Below are 22,810 nucleotides of genomic sequence, written 5' to 3' on the forward strand. Positions count from 1 at the left end.
ATTTACTTAGTTGAATGAAATACATGTTATGCTTAACATATGAATTAACAAATAGAATTTTGATTTAAAAACATCATGAACAAATATTATTTTACTTCATACTAACAAAATGAAACTAGTTAACATAAGTGCTGTAGGTTTGTGAAAATATTCAGTGTACTATAATGCGCATGTAAGTCTACAGTATCAAGAAATTATCTGGCTTCTTGGTATATTCTGGTCTCTCCCTAGAGTCTGTATGTTCTGTAAGGAGCATAACAATCAAATATCTTAAGTGTATTAAACCTGATTTTTCCTTATAATGGACACATAAAATAAGGAGAAAACATTTGATAAAATCTCCATACTGTTTTCCAGCCGTTCAGAGGGTATATGGTGGGCTTGGTAGTCACCAAAGCAAGACAGTTCTGCAAGAGAGAAAAGAAACTAAGAAATAAGGCTAAGAACACTTTGCATTTTAGATGAATAAAACTATTAGGACTTGTAAAATTTTTTATAAGTAGATCCTTAATTTGATAACTTTTACCAATATGCAAATTTTTACGCTACCTTAATATATATTTGTTGACAAAATGCAGTAAAGTATAACTTTAGAGTTATTTTGGTTCATGTATAATGCAGTACTGCTATTTCAAAGGAAACTACATGGATTAGTACAACTGAAGCAAAATTTGTTTTCATGTTTGTTTATATTCTTTTGCCTTTAAGTTTATTGAAATACCAGTTGAAAAATTAAAAAAAAAATGAAGGTAAAGATAGATATTATGTTTGTTTATCATAGAGGTATTTACTCTAGCCTATCCTGGAAGAAGAATTCCAGTTGTGATTTACAGTGACCCAGTCTTGCATACCCATTCCTCCTCTGAACAGATTTTTGAGTCAAAGATAGGCAAGAATTGGGCCCATGTAAGAATGAGCCTCTGGCTAACTAAATAATGAAAAACTGAGACAGAATAGTCATCTTTAAGTTAAAACCTTTTAGAGTTTCTATATAAAAGTTATTGTGACCCCAGTAATAAAGAATTATGGTTTACCATGTTGATTTTATTATTTTCCAGGACTGCCTGGCTTTGAATTACCAGGTTGGCACCTTCTTCAATTTCCAGTGCTTTGTTGTCATAATAATACTTATGTGGTATATATTGTGTGTCAAGCATTGTTCACATTTTTTAAATGTGAGTGCTGCCGTTTCACTGATGAGACTGAGACATAGAGGTTTAGTAACTTGCTCAAGGTCACATAGTAAGTTACTGAGTCAAGATTCAACTTATGAAGGTTTGACTCTAGAATACTCACTTTTAACTACAACAAACATAGTGCAGCTTTAAAAGCATAGTGTTCTCTGATAAAAGACTTGTATCAGAACGTATAATTTGTAAAAATCAATAAAAAGACAATGTAATATGGTCAAAAGACTGAAAAAATAAATAAATAAGTGGCCAGTAAGCACATGTAAAGATATTCAGTATCATGAATCATCAGGGAAATAACATTTAAACCACAACAGGATACCACTATATGTTGACTGCCATAAGTAAAATTTAAAAAAACTGAAACACCACTTTATTAGAAGGGATGTGGAAAACTGAAACTATTATATTATTGATGAGAATGTGTAACAGTACAACCACTTTGAAAAAAGAGTTTGAGTTCTTATATAGTTACACATGCATCTATCCTGTGACCTGTTAATTCCATTACAAGATAATTATAATATCTCAGAGAAATGAAAACATGTCTACAAAAAAACTTATCAAAGAAAGTTTTAACAGCTTTGTTCATAATAGCCAACAACTAGAAACAATACAAATGTCCATCAATGTGAGAAAGAATAAATAATGTTATATTTATTCCATTAGAGTAAAAAAAAAAACACCAAAAAACAAAAAGAATGAACTTCTGGTATAAGAAATAATAATAGAAAAGTCAGACAAAAAGGGGTACAAGTGTTTGATTCCATTTATATGAAGACCCCAAACAGGCAAAACTTATCTATATGTTCAGCATAAAGGAAATTTTCTGGAGTGAGGAAAAGGTTCTGTGTTTTGATTATCACATTGGTTATACATGTGTCTTTGTTCAATTTGGCTTCTATAGCAATATACCATAAACTGGTTAGTTTATAAACAACAAAAATGTATAAGTTGAAAAATTCAAGATTAAGGTGGCAGAATATTCAGTGTTTAGTGAGGGCCTATTTCCTGGCTCTTACATGGTGCCTTCTAGCTGTGTCTTCACATGGTAGAAAGGGTGAACTGGGTTTCTAGGGTGTTTTTATTTTATTTTTTTTTCTATGGATTCATCTGTTTAATATAGGGGAAATAATATTTTGTCAATACTAGGCACCATAAAATGTAAACACAATTACTGTCATAAACCTGGATATACCTTCAAGGATTCAAATTGGCCTTGTTTTAGTTACCCTGTGCGCATATAGTGCAGAAAAAGGTCTTTTCACATTAGCCCTACGTACATAAGAGGAGATCCAAATTAGGAGAGGCAGATAAAATTTGAATTACTCAAACATTCATTAAACTAAGTTTCGTTGTAACATCCAGGTTTATCTTCCTTTCACTAACCATGTTCCCTGTTAAGCACATCGTAACAGCACAGTGCCGTGAATGTTGAAATAAAAGAATTTTGATACACTAAAAAACAGTGCTCAGTGATACATTTACATTCTATTTATATGATTAAACATTTGATCATTCAGTATCTTCTTACAGGATTACTGGCTAATTTGGGGCGGGGTTTATACTGTTAGTTTAGGATGTTTTTATAAGACCACTAAGAATGACCTAATCGTTACCTAAAAATCCTGTCTTCTAATACCATCACCTTGAGGATTAGGATTTCGACTATGAGGTTTGGGTGGGGAGGTGGAGACAAACATTTGGACCATAGCAATAAGAGTATATGTTTGTCAGAGTTTGTTCAGTTCTGTATGTTTAAAATCAACGCATTATTTTATATAAAATTACAATGTATATAAAGTATACCTGAATAAACAGGTAAGCACAATGACAACAGAAATGGCAATGGGCAACCTAAAACATGCGTGCACACACACTAAGAAGCACAGAACTGTTACATAGAGAACCTCAGTTGTTATTCATAATAACCAAGACAAGGTTAAGTTATATATTCAGTATGATTTTCTAACAAGTTAGCAGGGTATACTAGTTTTAGAAAAGTGTTCATTAATACTTATTATATTAAATGTGTCAGAACTAAAATGCTTATAGGACAGTTGTATATAACATTTAGTACTTTAATCATATTTTACAGATTTTATGTAAAGAGTTGGTTATCTTTGAAAATGATCCAAAAATTGAACTGGAATATAATCTCTTACAGGAATAGGGTCTGTTAGAAAGAAGGTATGACAGACCAATTTGGCTTTCAATTAATTTAAACAGAACATTTGTCGAAGTGGTTTACATTCCTAGTTGGTAGAAAAAATAAAAAATGTGGTGTATAAACCAAGCATAGTTGTCTCGGCATGTTATCTTTAATATATTTCAGAACTATTAGAAACTTTGAGATGCCTCAATTAAATGTACTAAAATGTAGTAGTAATTTGTCCTGGGTATAACATTGCAGCAAAAGGACATACATAGACAAGTCTGATGGTAACCTATGTAGTTTGACATTATTTATCCTTCACAACTTGTTCCTAGTAGTCAAATGTTCTTGAACTACTGAAACAATGAGTTTAAATAAGAGGTCTGTAGTTTTTTATTTTGATGTTACCCTTCAAAATAAAGGATAATCTATAAAGATGGTAGTTTGTGGTTTTTTAACTCTTTCAAGTATGTTACTTTCTGTGGACTGTCATGGAAGTAGTAAATACTTCAGTCACCACACTGAAGTTACTAATGTTATCTTTGGTTTCTAGAATAAGACTGACAATTTTTGTTTATGAAAAAGCTAATTCCTGATCTTTGCATCTATTTTAGTAATAGTTATGCACGAGTGCGAGCTGTGGTGATGACCCGAGATGACTCAAGTGGTGGATGGTTACCACTTGGAGGGAGTGGACTAAGCAGCGTCACTGTCTTCAAAGTCCCTCATCAGGAAGAGAATGGCTGTGCTGACTTTTTTATCCGTGGAGAGCGACTCAGGGACAAAATGGTAATGAATAATGTATTCCTATAACATTAGGATATTTTGTACAAAATGAATTATCTATTTAAAATCATGATTAGTGTACTGTTATTTATGAGAATTATTTCTGCCTATGAATCAATGATTAAGTTTTTAGAGTTGTTTTTGTATTGAAGACACTGAAATATGGCAGTTTCCTATAAGCTGAGACTGACATTAAGGTACACTTGTTGGAGGTGAAGTGTTGCTTTTTCATGTAGGTTGAATGCAGGAGAATTCATAAATAGTCCGTTTGGTTATTAAACCAATTACATTCTGCCTTCCTTTCTCCCACATTCCCTAGTCTAGAGATTGGCAGATTTTAATCCGTAAGACAAATTCAGGCCTGCCATCTGTTTTTATATGGCCTGTGAACTAAGAAGGTTATCATATTCTTAAATGGTTGGAAAAGTTAAAGAATAATAATTATTTTGTGAAACAATAAGAATTATGTGAAGTTAACATTTCAGTCCTATAACTTCAGTTTTATTGGAACATAGCAAAGTCATCCTATCAATTTACTTATTGTAGGCTCATAAAACTACTTGGTGCCCAGCCTAATTTTTAATATCATCTTCTGTTCAGATGACTGTTTTCTTCCATGTATATATTTTAAAATTTCAGTCCAACCTTGAAAATGTTAGTTATTTGATCTTTTTAAATTAATATAGAAGGTTCTTTAACCTTGGTTTCATTTGTGAGTCAGAAATCATATCAGAAAAGGCTGAGTTATGTTAGTGTCATTTCTGTATCAATGAAAAAGAAAACATACACTTTGAAGCAAAATGAAAATAAAGTGCCAGAAATTTCTAAGACCCTTTAAAATGCCTAGAATTCCCTCTAAATATGTATTTGTGGAGCACTTTATCTTGCACCAGTGTGATTTCTTTTGGAAATGTGTTTTAAGTTTCAAATAATTCTTTCATACATGAACATTTTGAATATACCCTACCTTTACCTTGGAATCTTGGCTTGGTATTTTTTTACTACTACATTTCAGTAATTTAGAAAATTGCTTAACCTGACGGTACCCCAATTTCTTCCCCAGTTAAAGGGAGCAATCCTAAATCATCTTGAAAGCCTTTCAACTCTACTATTTTATGAGGTTATGATTATATTCGTGTTACACATTGTATAATGTATCTCAGTTATCCACAGTGTGTTTTGAGTATTGTAGAAACCCCGGTTGAAGTCAGAGTGAATATAATAAATTTGTCTCTATAAAAAAGTTTAAGTATTTAAAGGTGGTTCTGGCCTTGGGTAGAATGTGTCTGGCATATGCTAATGCTTTTTTTTTTGGTTTGAGACATGTAAGAAAGTGCCTGTGGTGGCCTATCCCAGAGTATAATGTTTCCAGTCTGAACTAAGGATAACTGGGAAATGTTGTTAGATAAGAAGTTGTAAAGTTTAGAAACTGAGTAAAAGAGTGAGAATCTAAGTTTTGTTGTCTTGTAGTGGAACTTGTTTTAAATAAGAATGGAAAAGTTGAAGAAAGGAGTTAAAGTATAGAGTAAGAGTTGGAGCGGAAAGCTTGCTAAAAGTATAACAAGGAGCAGATGGCCTAGATAGGAAATAACAACAACAAAAAAAATCGGTGAAACAGAATATTCGATGTAATGAAGACAGACAGTTTACTTTAGGATAATAAGGGACCAAATAATGTATAACTAGGAGTGAGGCTGATCAGAAATAGCTCAGTTTGATGGATTAGGTGATTGTTCAGAGCGTGACTTTAACATAAAGCCAGAGGAAATAAATGTGGAACTCAAACACAACACAAATTCATTACTTATAATAGGGCTTAAACTAGGCCTAGGGTGGAGAGTGATGGTAAACTAACAAGAAAGAAAATAGATTGTTCTGGTGGAAATACTGACCAGGAATCAGAACACCTGTTGTTTCACCTAACTCTTTCTCCTTGAGGAAGCTTGTTATCTGTGCAACAGGGATCATGCCTTAGGGTAGGCATGATGAAAAAAATCCTTTCAGTTGGAGAGTTGCCATCTTTTTTAGAGGAGTTAGCTATAGTAAAGCATTCTAGGTTATGGGGACTTGTATGATCAAAGGCAGAGGCAATTATTCATGGCTACAGATTAAAATAGCCAAGTCTTATGGAGTCCCAAAACAAATGTGACATCGAAATAAGCAAGTTAATTAGCCCCTTCTGTCTGAGACTGGTTCTGAAGAGCTCAGTAGTAGAATTGAAGTATACATCCTTTCTTTTTTCATTATTACTGCATTTGGAGGATTATTAATGTTCATTTCTATACGTGTATTTATTGATTGGTTTTATATTAATCAATTTTTTCTGGGTTCTAGTTACTTGATTTTTTTTTTTTAAAGAAGTACTCTCTGATGACTGAGTTTGTGAATCTATAAGGTCCCTGCTGAATTAATGATAGCTTACTTTTAAAAGCCTTCTCGTTGAATAAACAGTGAATTTTAATGGTTGTTTCTATGTAATGATTGTGTAAAAGATAATGAGCTAAAAACTGTTTTGTACTTGTTTTGCCTATCAGTCATGACTTTGAATCCACTACCCTACATGAATTCTAGAATTAAGATTCTTAACCCTCATACTCCATGAATAAAACCTGTACCCTTTAAGAATAAATACTAATAAGGATAGCATATGGCCACTTGTGGGGTAAATAAAGAAATATTAGATAATGTCCTGAAAAACGTTTAAAGTTAGAATACTGGTAACTATTGAAGAAGGACCATGTCTTTTTTCAATAATAATCTTCTTTGGCAGAAGATTTTCCAGTCTTTGATTTGTAATTACTTATACTTAAACTAGGTCTTGTTATACTTCCCAAAGGTTATAATAATTACCCTTATAGGAAAGAGGGCACAAATAAAAAGAAGACTGCCAGGGCCTTTTCAAGAAGACATCATTTTGTGTAATTGAATCAGTACTCATTCATTTCATTCATTCATTCACTCAAAGTGATTAAATAAGATTATTTCCTGTGATGCTTACTTATAACTTATTTTCCTTTATGTAATGCTTTAAAAAGCAGATTTTATTTTCTGTGTTGTTATTTTGATACTCAAGAGTTTTTCAACCTATGTACACAAATGGTTAAAGTAGCTGTAACCTCCAGACCTGCTGCCTTATAAATATTACTTTTCTTTGAGTGCCTAAGGAAAAAAGAGTTGGAAAGCACTGCTCTACCTAATTAGTTTTTGTGCTTTTTGATGATAGAAAAGAATTTGAAAGAAACAACCAGCTTTGATGTTATAGCCTAAGAAAATGAAAGTACTACCTTACTTGTAGACCTTTGGGGATGAAATTATCTTTATCAAGAACAGATTCTTCGAGCATCTTTATTGATATATATGAGCTGTAGTCTCCATTTTATTGTAAATTTTCATAGCCTTGATTCAGCAATTGATTTATGTAGGTAATTTTTACATAGAGCTCCACATTTCCCATAGTACAGTAACTTTCTCTTCTAAATGAGTTTTTATTAGATACAGTAGTTCTTCTCTGTATAAAGGACACTAATATTTTACAGCTGTTTTATCAAAATAGATTGTTATTTGACCAACTTTAGCTGAATTGTGTTACGTAAATTCAAAACACTGAATTATACACCTTTAGATTCTTCAGAAGTACCTGAACTGTTCTTACTCCCCTTAGAAGTTATTATTCTGTCACCACATATATAAGTCCCATTATTGATTCTGTGTCAGTAGAAACAAAATTTTTGCTGAAATATCTAACCACAATTTTAATTGCCATGGAGATCTAAAATTGCTCATTAAAAAGTTTATATAGCGGTGGCGCCCAAATCTCAGTGGGTGGGGTGCTGGCCATATACAGCCGGGGCCAGCTAAACAGCAATGATCACTGAAACAAAAAAATAGCTGGGCATTGTGGTGAGCACCGGTAGTCCCAGCTACTGGGGAGGCTGAGGCAAGAGAATCGCTTAAGCCCAAGAGTTTGAGGTTGCTGTGAGCTGTGATGGCACAGCACTCTACTGAGGGCAACATGTGAGACGGTGTTTCAAAAAAAAAAAAAAGTTTATATAGTGGACAAAAAATAGTGTAAATTTGCTAAAGTTATTATGCTTTTTAAAGCACATTATGTGCTAAGATGATAAAAGATGGAATAGGTTAAGTATTACATTTGAAAGATTTCTAAACACCTGAATTATTGAAGATGCTTGGTGGAAACAAGAAAATGCAAGGTCAAAAAAAACTACCTTTATAAACTTAAGAGCAACAAAGGTAATATTGAAATGGAGTAATTAAAAGCAGGAAGTAGTTCTAGGTTAGGAAGTTGCCAAAGAGATTAAGGAAGTATTTTTAGGATTAATAAGTCATTAGGTTATGGATAAAATTTTTCTATAGAAATTAAAGTGCCTTTAAGATAAGGAGTCTATTGTTTAAAAAGAACACATTCCTTTCCATGCCTTTCCAGTTGTTGGAGCCTAAACCAAAACTGGAATATTTGTTTTCTAGTAAGACAATAAAGTAGTTATAATGTTTCAGTAGCTTTATTTAAAATGAGACTTTTCTCCTTTCTATCAAGGGGAAATCTTAAAAGACCAAGGAAACATCTTTCTGTTATGGGTTCAACTTTATAAAAGTACAGAACAAGAATTTCCTGCTAAGCTTTTCTCTGTGACACTGTGAATTATTCCATTGTGAAACCTCAGTCTTTCTATAGAAATGCTCCTCCACTAAAAACTAAGTGCCTTAACTAGTTTTTACTTAGGAGCCAGCCTTCACAGCAGTTTTGTCTCTTGAAAGATACAAATTTCTTTAAAAGTACGTTTATTATGTTCTATCTACTATCATACCACAGAGTTAAGAGTAGAGATGATACAGCATTTTTATTGTTACTTACTGCCCTTACAAGTTATTACTCTGTCACCCATATATGTAAGTCCCATTGTTGATTCTATGTCCCATTCAGATCACCATCCTCTAGCTTTTATTTTCATCTGCTGACCTTAGCGTTCTACCTTCCCATAGCCAGCTTTTCAACATATGAGCCTCATCATCATTTTTGGCCACTTTTCTTTGCAGTCTTGACCTTGTGTTCTTCATTTCAGCAAGCTCCTTTCCTGGATCTGGTTGTTACCCAGAACTGTTCTATTTGAGGAATTTTACATTTCCTGTCATTTCTTTTTTATTCTCCTTGTACTGCTCTACAATTTCATGTCTTTACTTTGTGCCTCCAGTTTTTTCCTCATTTCTCTAGATTCCTCTGGCTTCAGTATCTTTATCATTTTCTTTTTTAATTCAATCTAAATTTTTCCCGTCAGTCTCTTAAAGCACTTTCATCCATATTTCAGTAGACAGGATGTCTACTGAACTTCGTTGAATCCTACATTCTCTTTTAGCACTTCCTTTTTAAAAATGAGGCTTACATTTGTTCATGCAACAAATATTGTTGAGCAGCTACTGTGTGCTAGAGACTGTTCTAGGCACTGGGATATATGAACAAAGAAATCTCAGTTCTTAAGGGAATGTATGTTGTAGCAAGGGATAAATAAATTAAGTAAAATAAATAATATACTAGATAGGGCTAAGAGTAAAAAACAAATCAGGGAAGAGGAGTAAAGGGAATTTTTTTTGGTGGGGGGGGAAGAGTTTGGTTGAAATATATATAGGGTGGCCCAGGCAGACCTTACCAAGAAGCACAGGTTACATTTATATAAAAATGCTTTATGTTATAAATAAGGCATTGTATTTTAGTTTATATATTCAGATCTTCACATCTGAGTATTCTTAAAGTAGAATGAATTTTTCTTCCTAGTTCAGTTCTTAATGCTACATTATGTAAGATCTTGGCCTTTTTGATTTGGTGAATTGTATCAAAATGTGCATTAATGATAGTCATAACCTCCAAATTATCAATGATTCCTTCATTTATTCAAAAAGGTCTTTATTTTCACTCGTCCCCAAAACCAAGTCCAGCTTTGACTTTACAGACCTTTGTTTTTTGTTTTGTTTTGTTTTGTTTCTGCAGTTTTTTTTTTTTTTTTTGGCTGGGTTCTTCACTGTCCTATATCTCTGGCCCTTATGTCCTCTGTATTTATCATTTTCTCAAGGACAGTCAGCTCTATCTGTTGACTTATTGAGTTCTTCCTGGTTCATCAGAAGCAACATGCATTGAACTTCACTAAATTCCCTCTTCTCTTCTACATTAATAAATATGGTACTGTAAAGAATTGTATATTAGGAGTTTATGTTGAGTAGAGAATTTTAGATAGACATCTCGTTAATTCTCAGGAAACAATGGCAGGAAGAATTTTATTGTCATAGGTCACAGAAAAATAGGAAAATTAGGTTAGAGAAAGTACTTTAGGCAAAGCATTTTAGAAAGAATTGGAATTAGGAGAAATGCCATTAATAACATCCACCATTTTGAAAATTACCTGGTTGTTCCAGAGTCAATCCATTGAGTAGGATTAATAACTTTATGTACAACGGTGAATTTTGTGGCTTTCACTCAATAGTTGGTTGCTTTGCAACAGTTAATTTTTTAACATTTCCATTATTTCTTGAAGAGGAAAATAAATCTGCCTGTTCGCATTTATTTCCCCTTGAGTCTTATGATAACTTGATTCTTTTTCTTGTCTTTTTTTTGAGACATAGTCTCACTTTGCTGCCCTTCATAGCGTGTCATGGCGTCACAGCTCACAGCAACCTCCAACTGTTGGGCTCAGGCAATTCTCTTGCCTCAGCCTTCCGAGTAACTAGGACTACACGCGCCAGCCACAACGCCCAGCTATTTTTAGAGATAGGGTCTCGCTCTTTCTTGCTCAGGCTGGTCTCGAACCTGTGAGCTGAGGCAATCCACTCATCTCCGCCTCCCAGCATGCTAGGATTATAGGCATGAGCCACTGCACCCAGCTGATAACTGATTCTTAAAAATTAAGATTTAGAATGTGTTCCAAATTACCCTCTTGGTTGCCTTTATTTTCTCTTTTCAGACTTCATTTTAACGCTTTCACCTATGCTTTTCTTCACACTCTTTATTGACTATTACATTTCTTCTTTTCTATGAAATTTTTTATTTTAAACTTCATTCCATTATTTAGTTATATATTTATTGATATATATTGGTTGATTTTGTCTGTCGGGCTCATCAGGATTATCTTGTCCTCATTTTTCTCTTTTGAAAAAAAATTTAAATTTTAAATTAGGGGTGGGTAATAGTTGCACATATTTATTATCTTTCTCTTTTCTACCCAATTGTGATAATATACCTCATATTTCACATCCTTTCTAGTCATAATTCAAATTGCCATTAAATTGTAATAGCCTCCCTAACGCTAACCTCAAATTATTGATTTTATTAGCTTTCCCAATGTTCTCTCACTACTTTTGTTTTATTAGACTCTAAATTATAATTTGTGCCATGCTCTTTAATTGATTGGTTAATTGTATTTCTTTATTTAATCAATCACTGAGTTCTTTGAATGTACTAATCTTTCTGTATTAGTCTGCTTAGAATGCCATAACAAAATATCATAGATTTTTTTGGTATAAACAACAGAAATTTATTTTTTTCACAGTTCTGGATGCTAGAAAGTCCAAGATCAAGTTGTTGCCAAGTTATTGTTTCTGGTGTGGATAGTCCCTGGCTCATGTGCTCTGATCTTCTCAAGGTGCCTTCACCCTCACAAGGCCAGAGAGGAAGAGCGCTCTGTTGTCTCTTCCTCTGATAAGGGCACCAGGCCTATCAGTTTAGGTACCTGTCTTTATGACCTCACAGTCCTTGTCTCCAAATATAGTCATGGTGGGTGTTAATACTTGTACACAGTTTGTTTAACCATTGACTCATTGAAGGACATAAAGGTTGTTTCCACTTTGGGGCTATTACAGATAATGTTGCTACAGACATTCATGTATAAGTGTTTCTGTGATTTTAAGTTTTCTCTGGAGTAAATCATGGAGTGCACAGTCGCTTAGCTGTATGGTAGTACATGTTTAGTTTTATGAGAAACTGCCAAACTTTTTTCCACAGTGGCCGTATCATGTTACTTTGTGACCAACAATGTGTGAGCAGTTCATTTCTGAAGCATCCTCACCAGCATTTCATGTAGTCACTATTTTTTGTTTTAGTCTTTCTGATAGGTATAAAGTGATAATAATTCATTGTAGTTTTAATTTGCATTTTTCTAATGGCCAATGATGTTGAATATCTTTTTTTTATTGTTGAGGATTCATTAAGGGTACAAAGAACTAGGTTATATTGATTGCATTTGTTAGATAGGGACTCTCTGAATATCTTTTCATGTTATTATTTATATCTTTTATGAAATGTTGTCTTCTATCCATTTTCTACTTGAATTGTTTTCTTTTTTACTGTTGAGTTTTGAGAAATTTTTATATATTGTAGCTGTTATTCCTTTTTTGGAATATGCAGTTTGAAAATGTTTTCTCTGTCTATAGCTTGTCTTTTCATCCTATTAAAATGGTCTTCTGCAGAGGAAAATCTAAAATTTTGATAAGGTTTATTTTATCAGATTTTTCTTTTCATGTTTCATGTTTTTGGTATCAAGTCCAAGAACTCTCTGCCTAGTCATAGGTCCTAAAGATTAATCTTACGTTTTTTTCCTAATACTTTCCATAAGTATTATAGTTATATATTTTATATTTAAGCCCATGGTCCATTTTAAGTTAATGTTTGTAAAAGGTGTAATATTTAGATCAGGGGCTTTTTGTTTTGGTGATTGTTTTCTTTTTGGGGTGGGGTTTGCCTATAAAAGTTCAATTTTTCCAGGTCCATTGTTGAATTACTATTGTACTATTAAAAAACAAGTTGAGCATATTTTTGTAGGTTCTGTGTTTCAGTCCACTGGTCTATTTGTCTGTTTACCAATACCACATATTATTAATGTAGCTATAGTGTAAGCCCTGAAAATAGGTACAGAGATTTCTCCCATTTCACTCTACCTTCTCAAGATTGTGTTATTCTAGGGTCTGTGCCTTTCTATCAAAAGGTTGGAATAAACTTGCCTGTCAATAAATAAAAACTTTACTGAGAATTTGGAATTTTTTTAAACCTGTGGATAAAGTTAGGAAGAATTACATCTTTACTTTGATGAGTTTTCTAATCCATAAACGTTGTATGTCACTGTGGACATGCTGTGTTTCTATTAGGTCTTTGAATTTTTCATTAGCATTTTATGATTCTTCAGCACAGATTTTTATGTTTTGTTAATTGTATACCGAAGAGTTATTTTCTTTAGAGCAATTGGAAATGCTATTGTGTTTTTAATTTTGGTTATTGCATATCTACTTTATGTATATGTATTTTCATGTGTTGATCTTGTATCTGTTATTTGGCTGAACTGTGAAGGTATTATGTTTTTGTAAATTACATGGGATTTTTAAATATTAGACAGCCATATCATCTGCAAATAGAAAGTTTTATTTCTTCCTTTTTGATAGGTATGCCTTGTCTTTGTCTTTCCTTATTACTGTGATTAGAACTTTCAGTTCTCTGTTAAATACAGCAGTAGTAATGATCATCCTTTCCTTGTTCGAGATCACATTGTTGACTGGCAATTTTATGCAGACATTATCCCATGTTACCAGCCATTTTTCTGGTGACACAATCAAGAAGGCTTTTACAATATTTTACGTTTCCCAGTGTTTTAAAAATTGCGATTACTGCAAGTGCAAACACAAGTTAACTTGTGACCAGTCAGCAATGTTTGAGCATGAAAACACAAGTTAGTTCATGACTCATCAACAGTGTGTTAACAGACACACATTCACTCTTTTATCCTTTAGTATATTATGTTAAGCTAGAGTGGTTTTGCAGAGATTCTTAATAAATTGAGACCATTCCCTTCTTTCCCTAACTTGCTGATAATTTTTATCATGACTGGGTGTTGGAGTTTATTAAATATTTTATTTATTCCTTTTTTGAGACACAGTCATATTATGTCACCCTTGGTAGAGTGCTGTGTCATCACAGCCCATAGCAATTTCCATGGAAATTCTCTTGCCTCAGCCTCCCAAGTAGCTGGGACTACAGGCACCCACCACAATGCCCAGCTATTTTTTGGTTGTAGTCGTCATTGTTGTTTGGCAGGCCTGGCCTGGGTTCGAACTCTCCAGCTCCAGTGTATGCCACTTGAGCTGCAGTTGCTGAGCCTATGAAATATTTTTGTGTCGAATGATATGACTGCATCTTCAGCCCATGATAGATTACATTGATTTTTTTGAACCAGCCTTGTATATCTGCAATAAATCCCAATTGGTTATGGTGTATAATTTTTTGTATATTATTGGATTTTGATTTGCTGATTGTTTTGTTGAATTTTGCATTTAAATTCATGAGAGATCCTGGTCTGTAGATTTTTATCTTTTTGTGCCATCTTTGTCTAATACTGGTATCAAGGTTATACTGGCTTCATTAAAATAAGTTGGGAAGTGTTTCTATTCTGTTTTCTGTAAGACATTTTGTAAAATTGGTGCAAGTTTCTCTTTATATGGTACAATTTTCCAGTGAAACTATTTCAGTGTGGAGATCTTTTCAGAAGATTTAAAATTACAAATTCAGTTTCTTTGTTATAGGACTGTTCAGGTTATTGATTTCATCTTGGTTCAGTTTTGATAATTTGTGATTTTGGATCCTTTTTTCCCCAAGTTGTCTAATTTATGAGCCTAAAGTTGTTCTTTAGTAACCCAGTTATTTTTAAAAGCTACAGGATCTTTAGAAATATTTTGTTTCCTTCCTGTAATTGGTGATTTATGTCTTTATACATTGAATTTGTCTTGGTAGAGATATGTTAATTATATATATATTTTTTAACAGATTTTTGTTTCACTAATTTTTCTCATTTCCTATTTTCATTGATTGCTGTTATTTGTTATTTTCTTTCTGCTCGCTTTGGGCTTATTTTTTCCTCTTTTTCTTGTTCCTTAAGGTAGGAACTTCACTTACTGATTTGAGACCTTATGTTGTCATTTCTAATGTCCAAAGACTTTTGAAAAGGTTTCATTTCACTGCAGTATAAAGTTTTGGCTTCATAAAGTTTAATCTTATTTACTGAATTATTCGTATCTTACATTTCTTTCTTTCTTTTTTTTTTTTTTTTTAACTTCAACTCTCAAGAGCTGAAGATCTCCAACTATCATGTTTTCGGATATTTTTGTGTTTCTAAATCAGTGGTTCTCAACCTTCCTAATGCTGCAACGACGTATTTTCGTTGTTACAAAGGGGTCACACCCACAGGTTGAGAACCGCTGTTCTAAACGTTTTTATGTTATTTAGGCATAGCAGTATAAATTGGTTTATAAAGATACGTGGCTGTTAAATCCTTACATTATTGAGATTGATTCATCAAAATTATGTGGGCCTCTCCAAATTATGGAGACGAGAGGGAGAAGAGAGTTGTTTTAAGGGTATTTGGTTTTATTCTGGAAGTTCACAGATCTAGCAGTCTGTGGGGACTTGGGAAAGAGCTGATTTGAGAAGCAGGGATTATTACTTTTGCCCAATTAAAAATTGTTCTTTAGTGTGCCTGCCAGCAGTTAGAACTGCGTCCTAAGAGGAGTTCCCTCCTCTTATTGCTGGTAGAAATCCCCTTCAGTCTCTCAAGAGGTGGTGACATGGTTGCTCTTTGGTCACTATTACTTAATGTATTTCCCAGAGGGAATGGTAGAATCCCAGGGTATCTTACCTCCCATTACTTCATCCCTTTCATTTCTTGCTTTTTACTTCTTAAATTTCTTTAATGTTATAGGTCTCTAGTGGTTTTCTTTTTTACTTCTCAGTTAGTTTTGATAAGTTTTAGTTTTTAAGGAAATTAGCTATTTGACATGTATTTGGGGTCATAAAACTTTTTGTTGCACTCGTTATTACTTTTTATATCTTTGCTATGCCTTCAGTTTTGTCCCCTTTTCATTCTTAACATAGTTTATTTGTACTTCTGCGTTTTTGTTATTGGTCTTTCCAAAGAATTTACTTTTGACAGATAGTCCCAAAAACTTTTGTGCACCTTTTACCCAATTTTTTAAAGTTTGTCTCATTGATTTTCTCCCTCCCCCAGTGGACACAGACTCTCCCACTCACACTGTGTTACTTTTTCAGAACTCTTAATACATCAGTATATTTTTCCACTGAACAAGGAAGGATATTCTTGTGAAATCACAGAGTTGTTACATTTAGGAAACAACATAAATACAATATTTTAACATATAGTCCATATGCCAGTCTTGACAACTGGCCTAATAAAGTATTAAAAGAATACTGGCCAGTAATTTTATGGAATGTTTCTCAATGTGGATTTGTCTAATGTGTCCCTGTGATTAGATTTATGTTACACATCCTTGCCCAGAACATACATAATATCGTGTGCCCAGGAAGTAAAAGAGTACTCAAATAAAAGGTAGAATCATGTTGAAAGTTCTAGGAGTCAGCATGAAGGAGATCCCTCTGGTTAATTAAATTAGGATAATTCTAATGAATTGACTAAAACAATAATCCATGTTATCCATATTCTAACCAACAAATAAAGGTAATTCATACAAATTATAGTAATTCATATGCTTTTATTTCTTAATCCTTTCTTTTGGTTTATTATACTCACTTTTAATTTTTTTTTTTTTTTTTTTTTTGAGACAGAATCTCACTTTATCACCCTCAGTAGAGTGCTATGGCATCATAGCTCACAGCAATCTCAAACACTTGGGCTCAAGCCATCCTCCTGCCTCGGCTTTGCCCACCACAATACCTGGCTGTTTTTTAGAGATGGGTCTCGCTGTTGCTCAGGCTGGTCTTGAACTCCTGAGATCAGGCAATCCACCCACCTCAGCCTCCCAGAGTGCTAGAATTACAGGCATGAGCTACCATGCCCAGCACACTTTTCATTTTTCAAGGTGGGCATTGAGTTTATTTTCAGAACTTTATTTCTACTCTAAGCATTTTAGACTATAGATTTCCTTTTTGAATTCTGGCTTGGTTATACCACATAAATTTTTATATGTAGCATTTCATTATCTTTTGATTCTCAGGGTTTTCTAATTCACATGTTGATTTTTTGATTCATTAGTCATTAGTCATTGAGCAGTTAAGTATAATTTTTTTCAATGAATAAATATTTAAAGCAGTTAAATTTTTATTTTATTGTATTTTTATTTAGGCTTATTAGAGAATATAGTATGCGTGTTAACAATTCTTATATATTTGTCAAGATATATTTTATGTTGTGGGTAAATGAATAATTTACTTAAATGTTCCGTGTATTTTTCAGGTATTTCATGCAGTTTTCTATATATGTATGTCCCATAGGTCAAACTTTTTAATACTGGTATATAAACCTGCTTATCCTTTACTAATTTTGTATCTATTTCATCTATCAATTATTAAGATTATAAATGTCTTATTGTGATGGTATATTTGTCACCTTTTTCTTGTGATTCTTTTATTTTTGCTTAATGAGAATCTGGATGTATTAAGTGAACTTTATTTTTTAGATGTTGTTGCTTAGAGTCTACTTTATCACTCTCAGCATCCTCTGCCTTTTAGTAATTTCAGGTTAATTTCTAGGTGCATACTTTTTCCTTTTCATGTAGTCATGTATCTTGGATTCCAGTTCAGTTTATCAATTTTTATTATTCTAAAAATTATTCTAATTTTTTATTATTTGCATATGTATATTTATACTTTCAACTCATATCTATTCATGTACTTATTTCAGGAGGAACAAAGTAGGAGTGGGGACTTACTAGAATTTGGAAACTGTAGATACTGGTATCCCAGTTACTGACCTATTATGAGTGAAAATAAAAGTGTGTGTGTTTGTACACATCTATCAAATATGTGATGCCTTTTGTAATAACTATTTAGTAACACAAAAATCACGTGTGTTAAAATAATGTGCTATAAATGGGGAAAAGTGATATGTTTTTCTCCTTTTCTTCCTCCTTTTCCCCTTTCCCTCTTCATTCTTGTGGTAGCTGGCTGAACTACTCTTCTGCAAGAATCACTGCCATTTTTACTACTGTTACTTTTATTAATTTCTAACGTCCCACTCAGCTCAGAACACCGCCAGACAAATTTTTAATAGACAATTATAAAAATGTGTATTTCATAACTATGTAATTCCTTATTTATAGAATGTCATAGTATCTTTCATAAAGGGTACTGGCTTTTATATCAACCAGAAAAAGGAAGTTCATAATATAAGGCAACTATTTGAGATGCCAGTTATTGACTTTGGTTATTAGCAAGTAATTTAATTTGAATTTAGAGTTTTTATTTTAAAAGCAAAATGATTTTTTAGTGGATGCAAAGGTATTTTAAGAAGTTAATTAGTAAAAATTTTATGTCTAGTTACCATCCGTAGTAGTTAGATAACACTATTTATAAACATAATTATCTACTTGTAAGGTAGCAACTATAATAAAATGCATAGCAGTTTAAAAGTATATATTTACTTTTGCTTTCCTCTTCCAAATTATTAACTGTTATTAGTGAAACAAAAATGTACTTATACCCATTTTTGGCCTAGTCTATTTTAAATGTTTCTGGCAAACAGTACAGTAATTTTATCATGGGAGTTTAGCTGTATATTTCCCAAAATAACTTAGAATATATCTTCAGAAGTTGTACTTATTTAGTAACCACAGCCCCTCCACCCCTTTTTTTCCTCTATAAATTGTTGCCCTAGAACTTTTTCAGATGATTTAAAAATGTTGGGAGATTGAAGCATTTGTACTGCTTTTAGAATCCATTAACTTATACAATACACTCTTAAGAATCTATTCACATAAGCTCTTTGAAGTGTTGAATACCTGTAATTGTAATTCAGACTTCTCCATCTCCCATGCTCCAAAAGGGTTTCCCCTCATAAATGACTTAGCCTTTTATAGCAGCTTACCTATGATAGGCCAATGGCATCACTTTGTGACCAATATTACCATCACTACTAATATTTACTGAAGGTTTGTGATGTGTCAGACACTATTTTGAGTACTTTATGTATTACCTCATTTAATTCTCAAAAGTCATCTGGGTAGTAAGTAGTGGAGATTGGATGAAACCCAGCTGATCTTGGCTATAAAGCCCACAAGCTTATCTAATGACTATAGTAAATTTCTCTTACATAGTAGTAAGATTTTTCTTCTTCCTAGGAAAGTGTATGTATCATGTCTCTGCCCCTTTTATTTTTTTATAGTTCAATCATTTATTTTGGGCAGTTTTCACTCGCGCAAAAGTCCATTAACCATTTTTCTTCTTTTGCTCCAATTCTTAGCCTGGTAGTGTGAAGAAACCACTTGTCTTCCATCCCTCTCTTCATCTATATCAGATTTGAATAAATTGATGCCAAGAGTATTTTTATTTTTTTAAACTTCAGAATTTACTTGTTCATCTGTTTTTTGTTTATAATTAACATCTATTTAACCTTAACAGAAGAAAGAATAAAAACAATTTTTTTTAAATTTGTTCTTTTTATCACTAGATTGGAAGACTTAAAGATCTTCTTAAAATATTCTTGGCTCTAAAAGTATTTATCTAGCTAGAAAAGAATTTAAATGTGTGTGTCTTAATTAACAGATCTATTTACATCTGTGTTGGAATGTAAGGCTGTTCTATTAAATATACCTACATAATTATGTTTTCCTCTTTTGTTGTTATAGTGACTTTCCTAAAGCTGGCTCCAGCCAGTCTGTTTGCAACGATTATATTCTATTCAACTCTGGTTAGATCTATTGGTATATCAAAGTGTGATTTTTTTTTTTTAATATAGTCAATATAAACATTTACGTGTTTTGAATTTGTTGTAGATTTTACTAATTTGAATTTTTTCATTATTCTCTTTTTCTTAGTTGATAATCTTCATTTCTAATCCCAACATATTTGTAGATGATCAGAAGTTTCTCTAATTTGTTCTATTAATTAGCCACATTCTTAATGAATCAACTAAAAGTTATAGATGTCAGTCAAATTACTTTAACAGCAAGCATTGTATTCTTGTTGATAACAGCAAGCATTGTATTCTTGTTGATTCAGTCTTATACTTAATATTTCCTTTATACTAGCTGTTTATACTCTTGAAATCTTTTCTGTTTATTAATTTGATATGAACTATCCTTCAGGTAAAACTCAGCATAGGCCACTGATCTGCTTTTAAATTCTCTATACTCTTTAATATATAAATGGTATTCAAGATTACCATGGAGCCTAATGAAATTCAAGTATTTCCAGAATTGCTTAATCCCAGCAAGAAGTTTATTCACCCATTAATTAGAATTAGGGATGTATTTCTAGTTTAAAAACTATAGACTGGCTCCGGGCCCTTAGCACAGTGGTTACGGCACCTGCCACATACACCAAGGCTGGCGGGTTCAAACTTGGCCTGGGCCAGCTAAACAACAATGACAACTGCAACAAAAAATAGCCCTGCATTGTGGCGGGTGCCTGTAGTCCCAGTAAGTGGGGAGGCTGAGGCAAGGGAATGGCTTAAGCCCGAGAGTTGGAGGTTGCTGTGAGCTATGATGTCACAGCACTCTACCAAGGGTGACCTAGTGAGACTCTGTCTAAATAAATAAAAACTATAGACTGGGCGGCGCCTGTGGCTCAGTTGGTAGGATGCCGGCCCCATGTACCGAGGGTGGCGGGTTCAGGCCCGGCCCCGGCTGAACTGCAACCAAGAAATGGCCGGGCGTTGTGGCGGGCGCCTGTGGTCCCAGCTGCTCGGGAGGCTGAGGCAAGAGAATCGCTTAAGCCCAGGAGTTGGAGGTTGCTGTGAGCTGTGTGAGGCCACGGCACTCTACCGAGGACCATAGGGTGAGACTCTGTCTCTACAAAAAAAAAAAAAAAAACTAGAGACTGAATATTTGTAAGATAATATTGATAGCTTCTAGAAGTTGCCTTTAGGATAGCCTTAAGAATTCAGAGTTATTTATTTCTTTATTTCACAGCTTCTCTTACAAAAAAGCTCTGAGAGTAAGAGTTGTATTCTGGGAGAATGCAATAACCATTTTAAGCCTATAGGGTGTGAGTACCTTTTAGTTTACCTTTTAGTAATAAACAGGTACAAATCCCTGTTAGCTGTAAACAATTTATCCCTTTAATTCTCCTACAGAGTGAATATTCACTTGGTAATATTGATTGGGTTGGTTGCTTGTAACTTCTTGGCAAAGATGTAATTGCTATTTTCTACAATTTTTTGGTTAATTATGCCAAACAAGATATGGTAAGCATTGAATTCTGCTGCTTATATTAACATTACTGTTACCTTAAGATACAGAATTAATGTAGTGAAAACTGTGATGGATTAAAGTCAGAACACATTATTCTGACACAGTCGAAGAATGGCAGTGAAAAGAATGCAGCAGAACTCAGTAGTTTTTAAGAATCCTTCTAGTCATTAAAATTATTTTTGCTTCTCTGGCCTGTATATTTAGTATTGACTGCATGATTGGTAAAAGTCTTTTGAGACTTTCTTCCTGCTTTTTTTGTGGTACAACTTTCAATTCCATTGATTATTATTATTTTTTAATTTGACAATTTATTTCTTGCTTAATTAGGTATGTTATATATTGTCTTAATGTATGAATGTGCATCTTTTTAATGCTGTTTAAAGTCAAAAGCAGAAGACCTTTCTAATACATTATGTGTCTTAAATGGATAAGAAATTGTTATACTTTGGACATAGAGGCTGTGAGAATTGCATGAATGCTGAGTGATACAGAGTCTTCTAGGAGGCTGATTCTAAAAATTATCTACAAAGATGTTGAGTGATTATGCCAACAAATTAACTGCCTTTCTTCTGTTCTACTATCTGTTCCTAAATCCATGATAACTACTGCCATAGAAGCCTTTTCTTAAAGGATAGGTTAATGTTACATTAAATGTATAATATCAACAGCAAAATATTTTGTTTTCTTTCTTTCTCTTTTTTTGAGAGTGCAGCGGGAGGAGAGCCTTACTCTCTCACCCTGTCTAAAGTACAATGGTTTCATTGTAGCTCATTACAATCTCAAACTCTTGGGCTCAAGTGATCCTTCTTCCTTAGCACCCCCAAGAAGCGGGGTACAGGCATACACCGCCATGCCTGGCTGATTTTTTTCCATTTTTTTGTAGAGATGGGTTTTCACTCTTTCTCAGGCTGGTCTTGAACTTCTGACCTCAAGTGATCCTCCTGCCACAGCCTTCCAGAATGCTAAGGTTATAGGCATGTACCATCACATTTGGCCTATATTCTGATACTTTGTAAATAAAAGTAAATAACAAAAAGTTGGTGTGAGATTTAAACTCAGTATTTTTAAGACTTTGGGGTGGAACATAGATAATTGTAAGAATCAGAGATGTAGTTCATCATCTTTTCCATTTCCTTTCAGGGGTCCTCAAACTACGGCCCGCGGGCCACATGAGGTGGTGTGATTGTATTTGTTCCCGTTTTGTTTTTTTACTTCAAAATAAGATATGTGCAGTGTGCATAGGAATTTGTTCATAGTTTTTTTTTGTTTTTTTAACTATAGTCCGACCCTCCAACAGTCTGAGGGACAGTGAACTGGCCCCCGGTTTAAAAAGTTGGAGGACCCCTGCATGCATTTGAAAGCTAATTTTTAAAACTTTTTTTTTGTTTTGTTTTTTTGAGACTGAGTCTAACTCTGTCATCCTGGGTAGAGTGCTGAGGCATGACAGCTCACAGTAGCCTCACACTCTTGGGCT

General features: G+C 33.4%; 1 protein-coding gene across 3 annotated transcripts in view; it reads left to right on the top strand.

The window, feature by feature from the left end:
• The window catches only part of SPRED1 (sprouty related EVH1 domain containing 1), a 158,237-nt gene that overhangs the window by 93,994 nt on the left and 41,433 nt on the right, over positions 1 to 22,810 (top strand). For all 3 annotated transcript variants that reach the window (XM_053594525.1, XM_053594524.1, XM_053594526.1), the window contains exon 2: positions 3,960 to 4,134. In XM_053594525.1, coding sequence (XP_053450500.1) covers positions 3,991 to 4,134 — 144 coding nt within the window. In that variant the 5' untranslated portion in view covers positions 3,960 to 3,990. The remainder of the gene's footprint in view (positions 1 to 3,959; positions 4,135 to 22,810) is intronic.

The sequence above is a fragment of the Nycticebus coucang genome, chromosome 6, assembly GCF_027406575.1.
Source record: "Nycticebus coucang isolate mNycCou1 chromosome 6, mNycCou1.pri, whole genome shotgun sequence".
NCBI classification, from domain to species: Eukaryota; Metazoa; Chordata; class Mammalia; order Primates; family Lorisidae; genus Nycticebus; species Nycticebus coucang.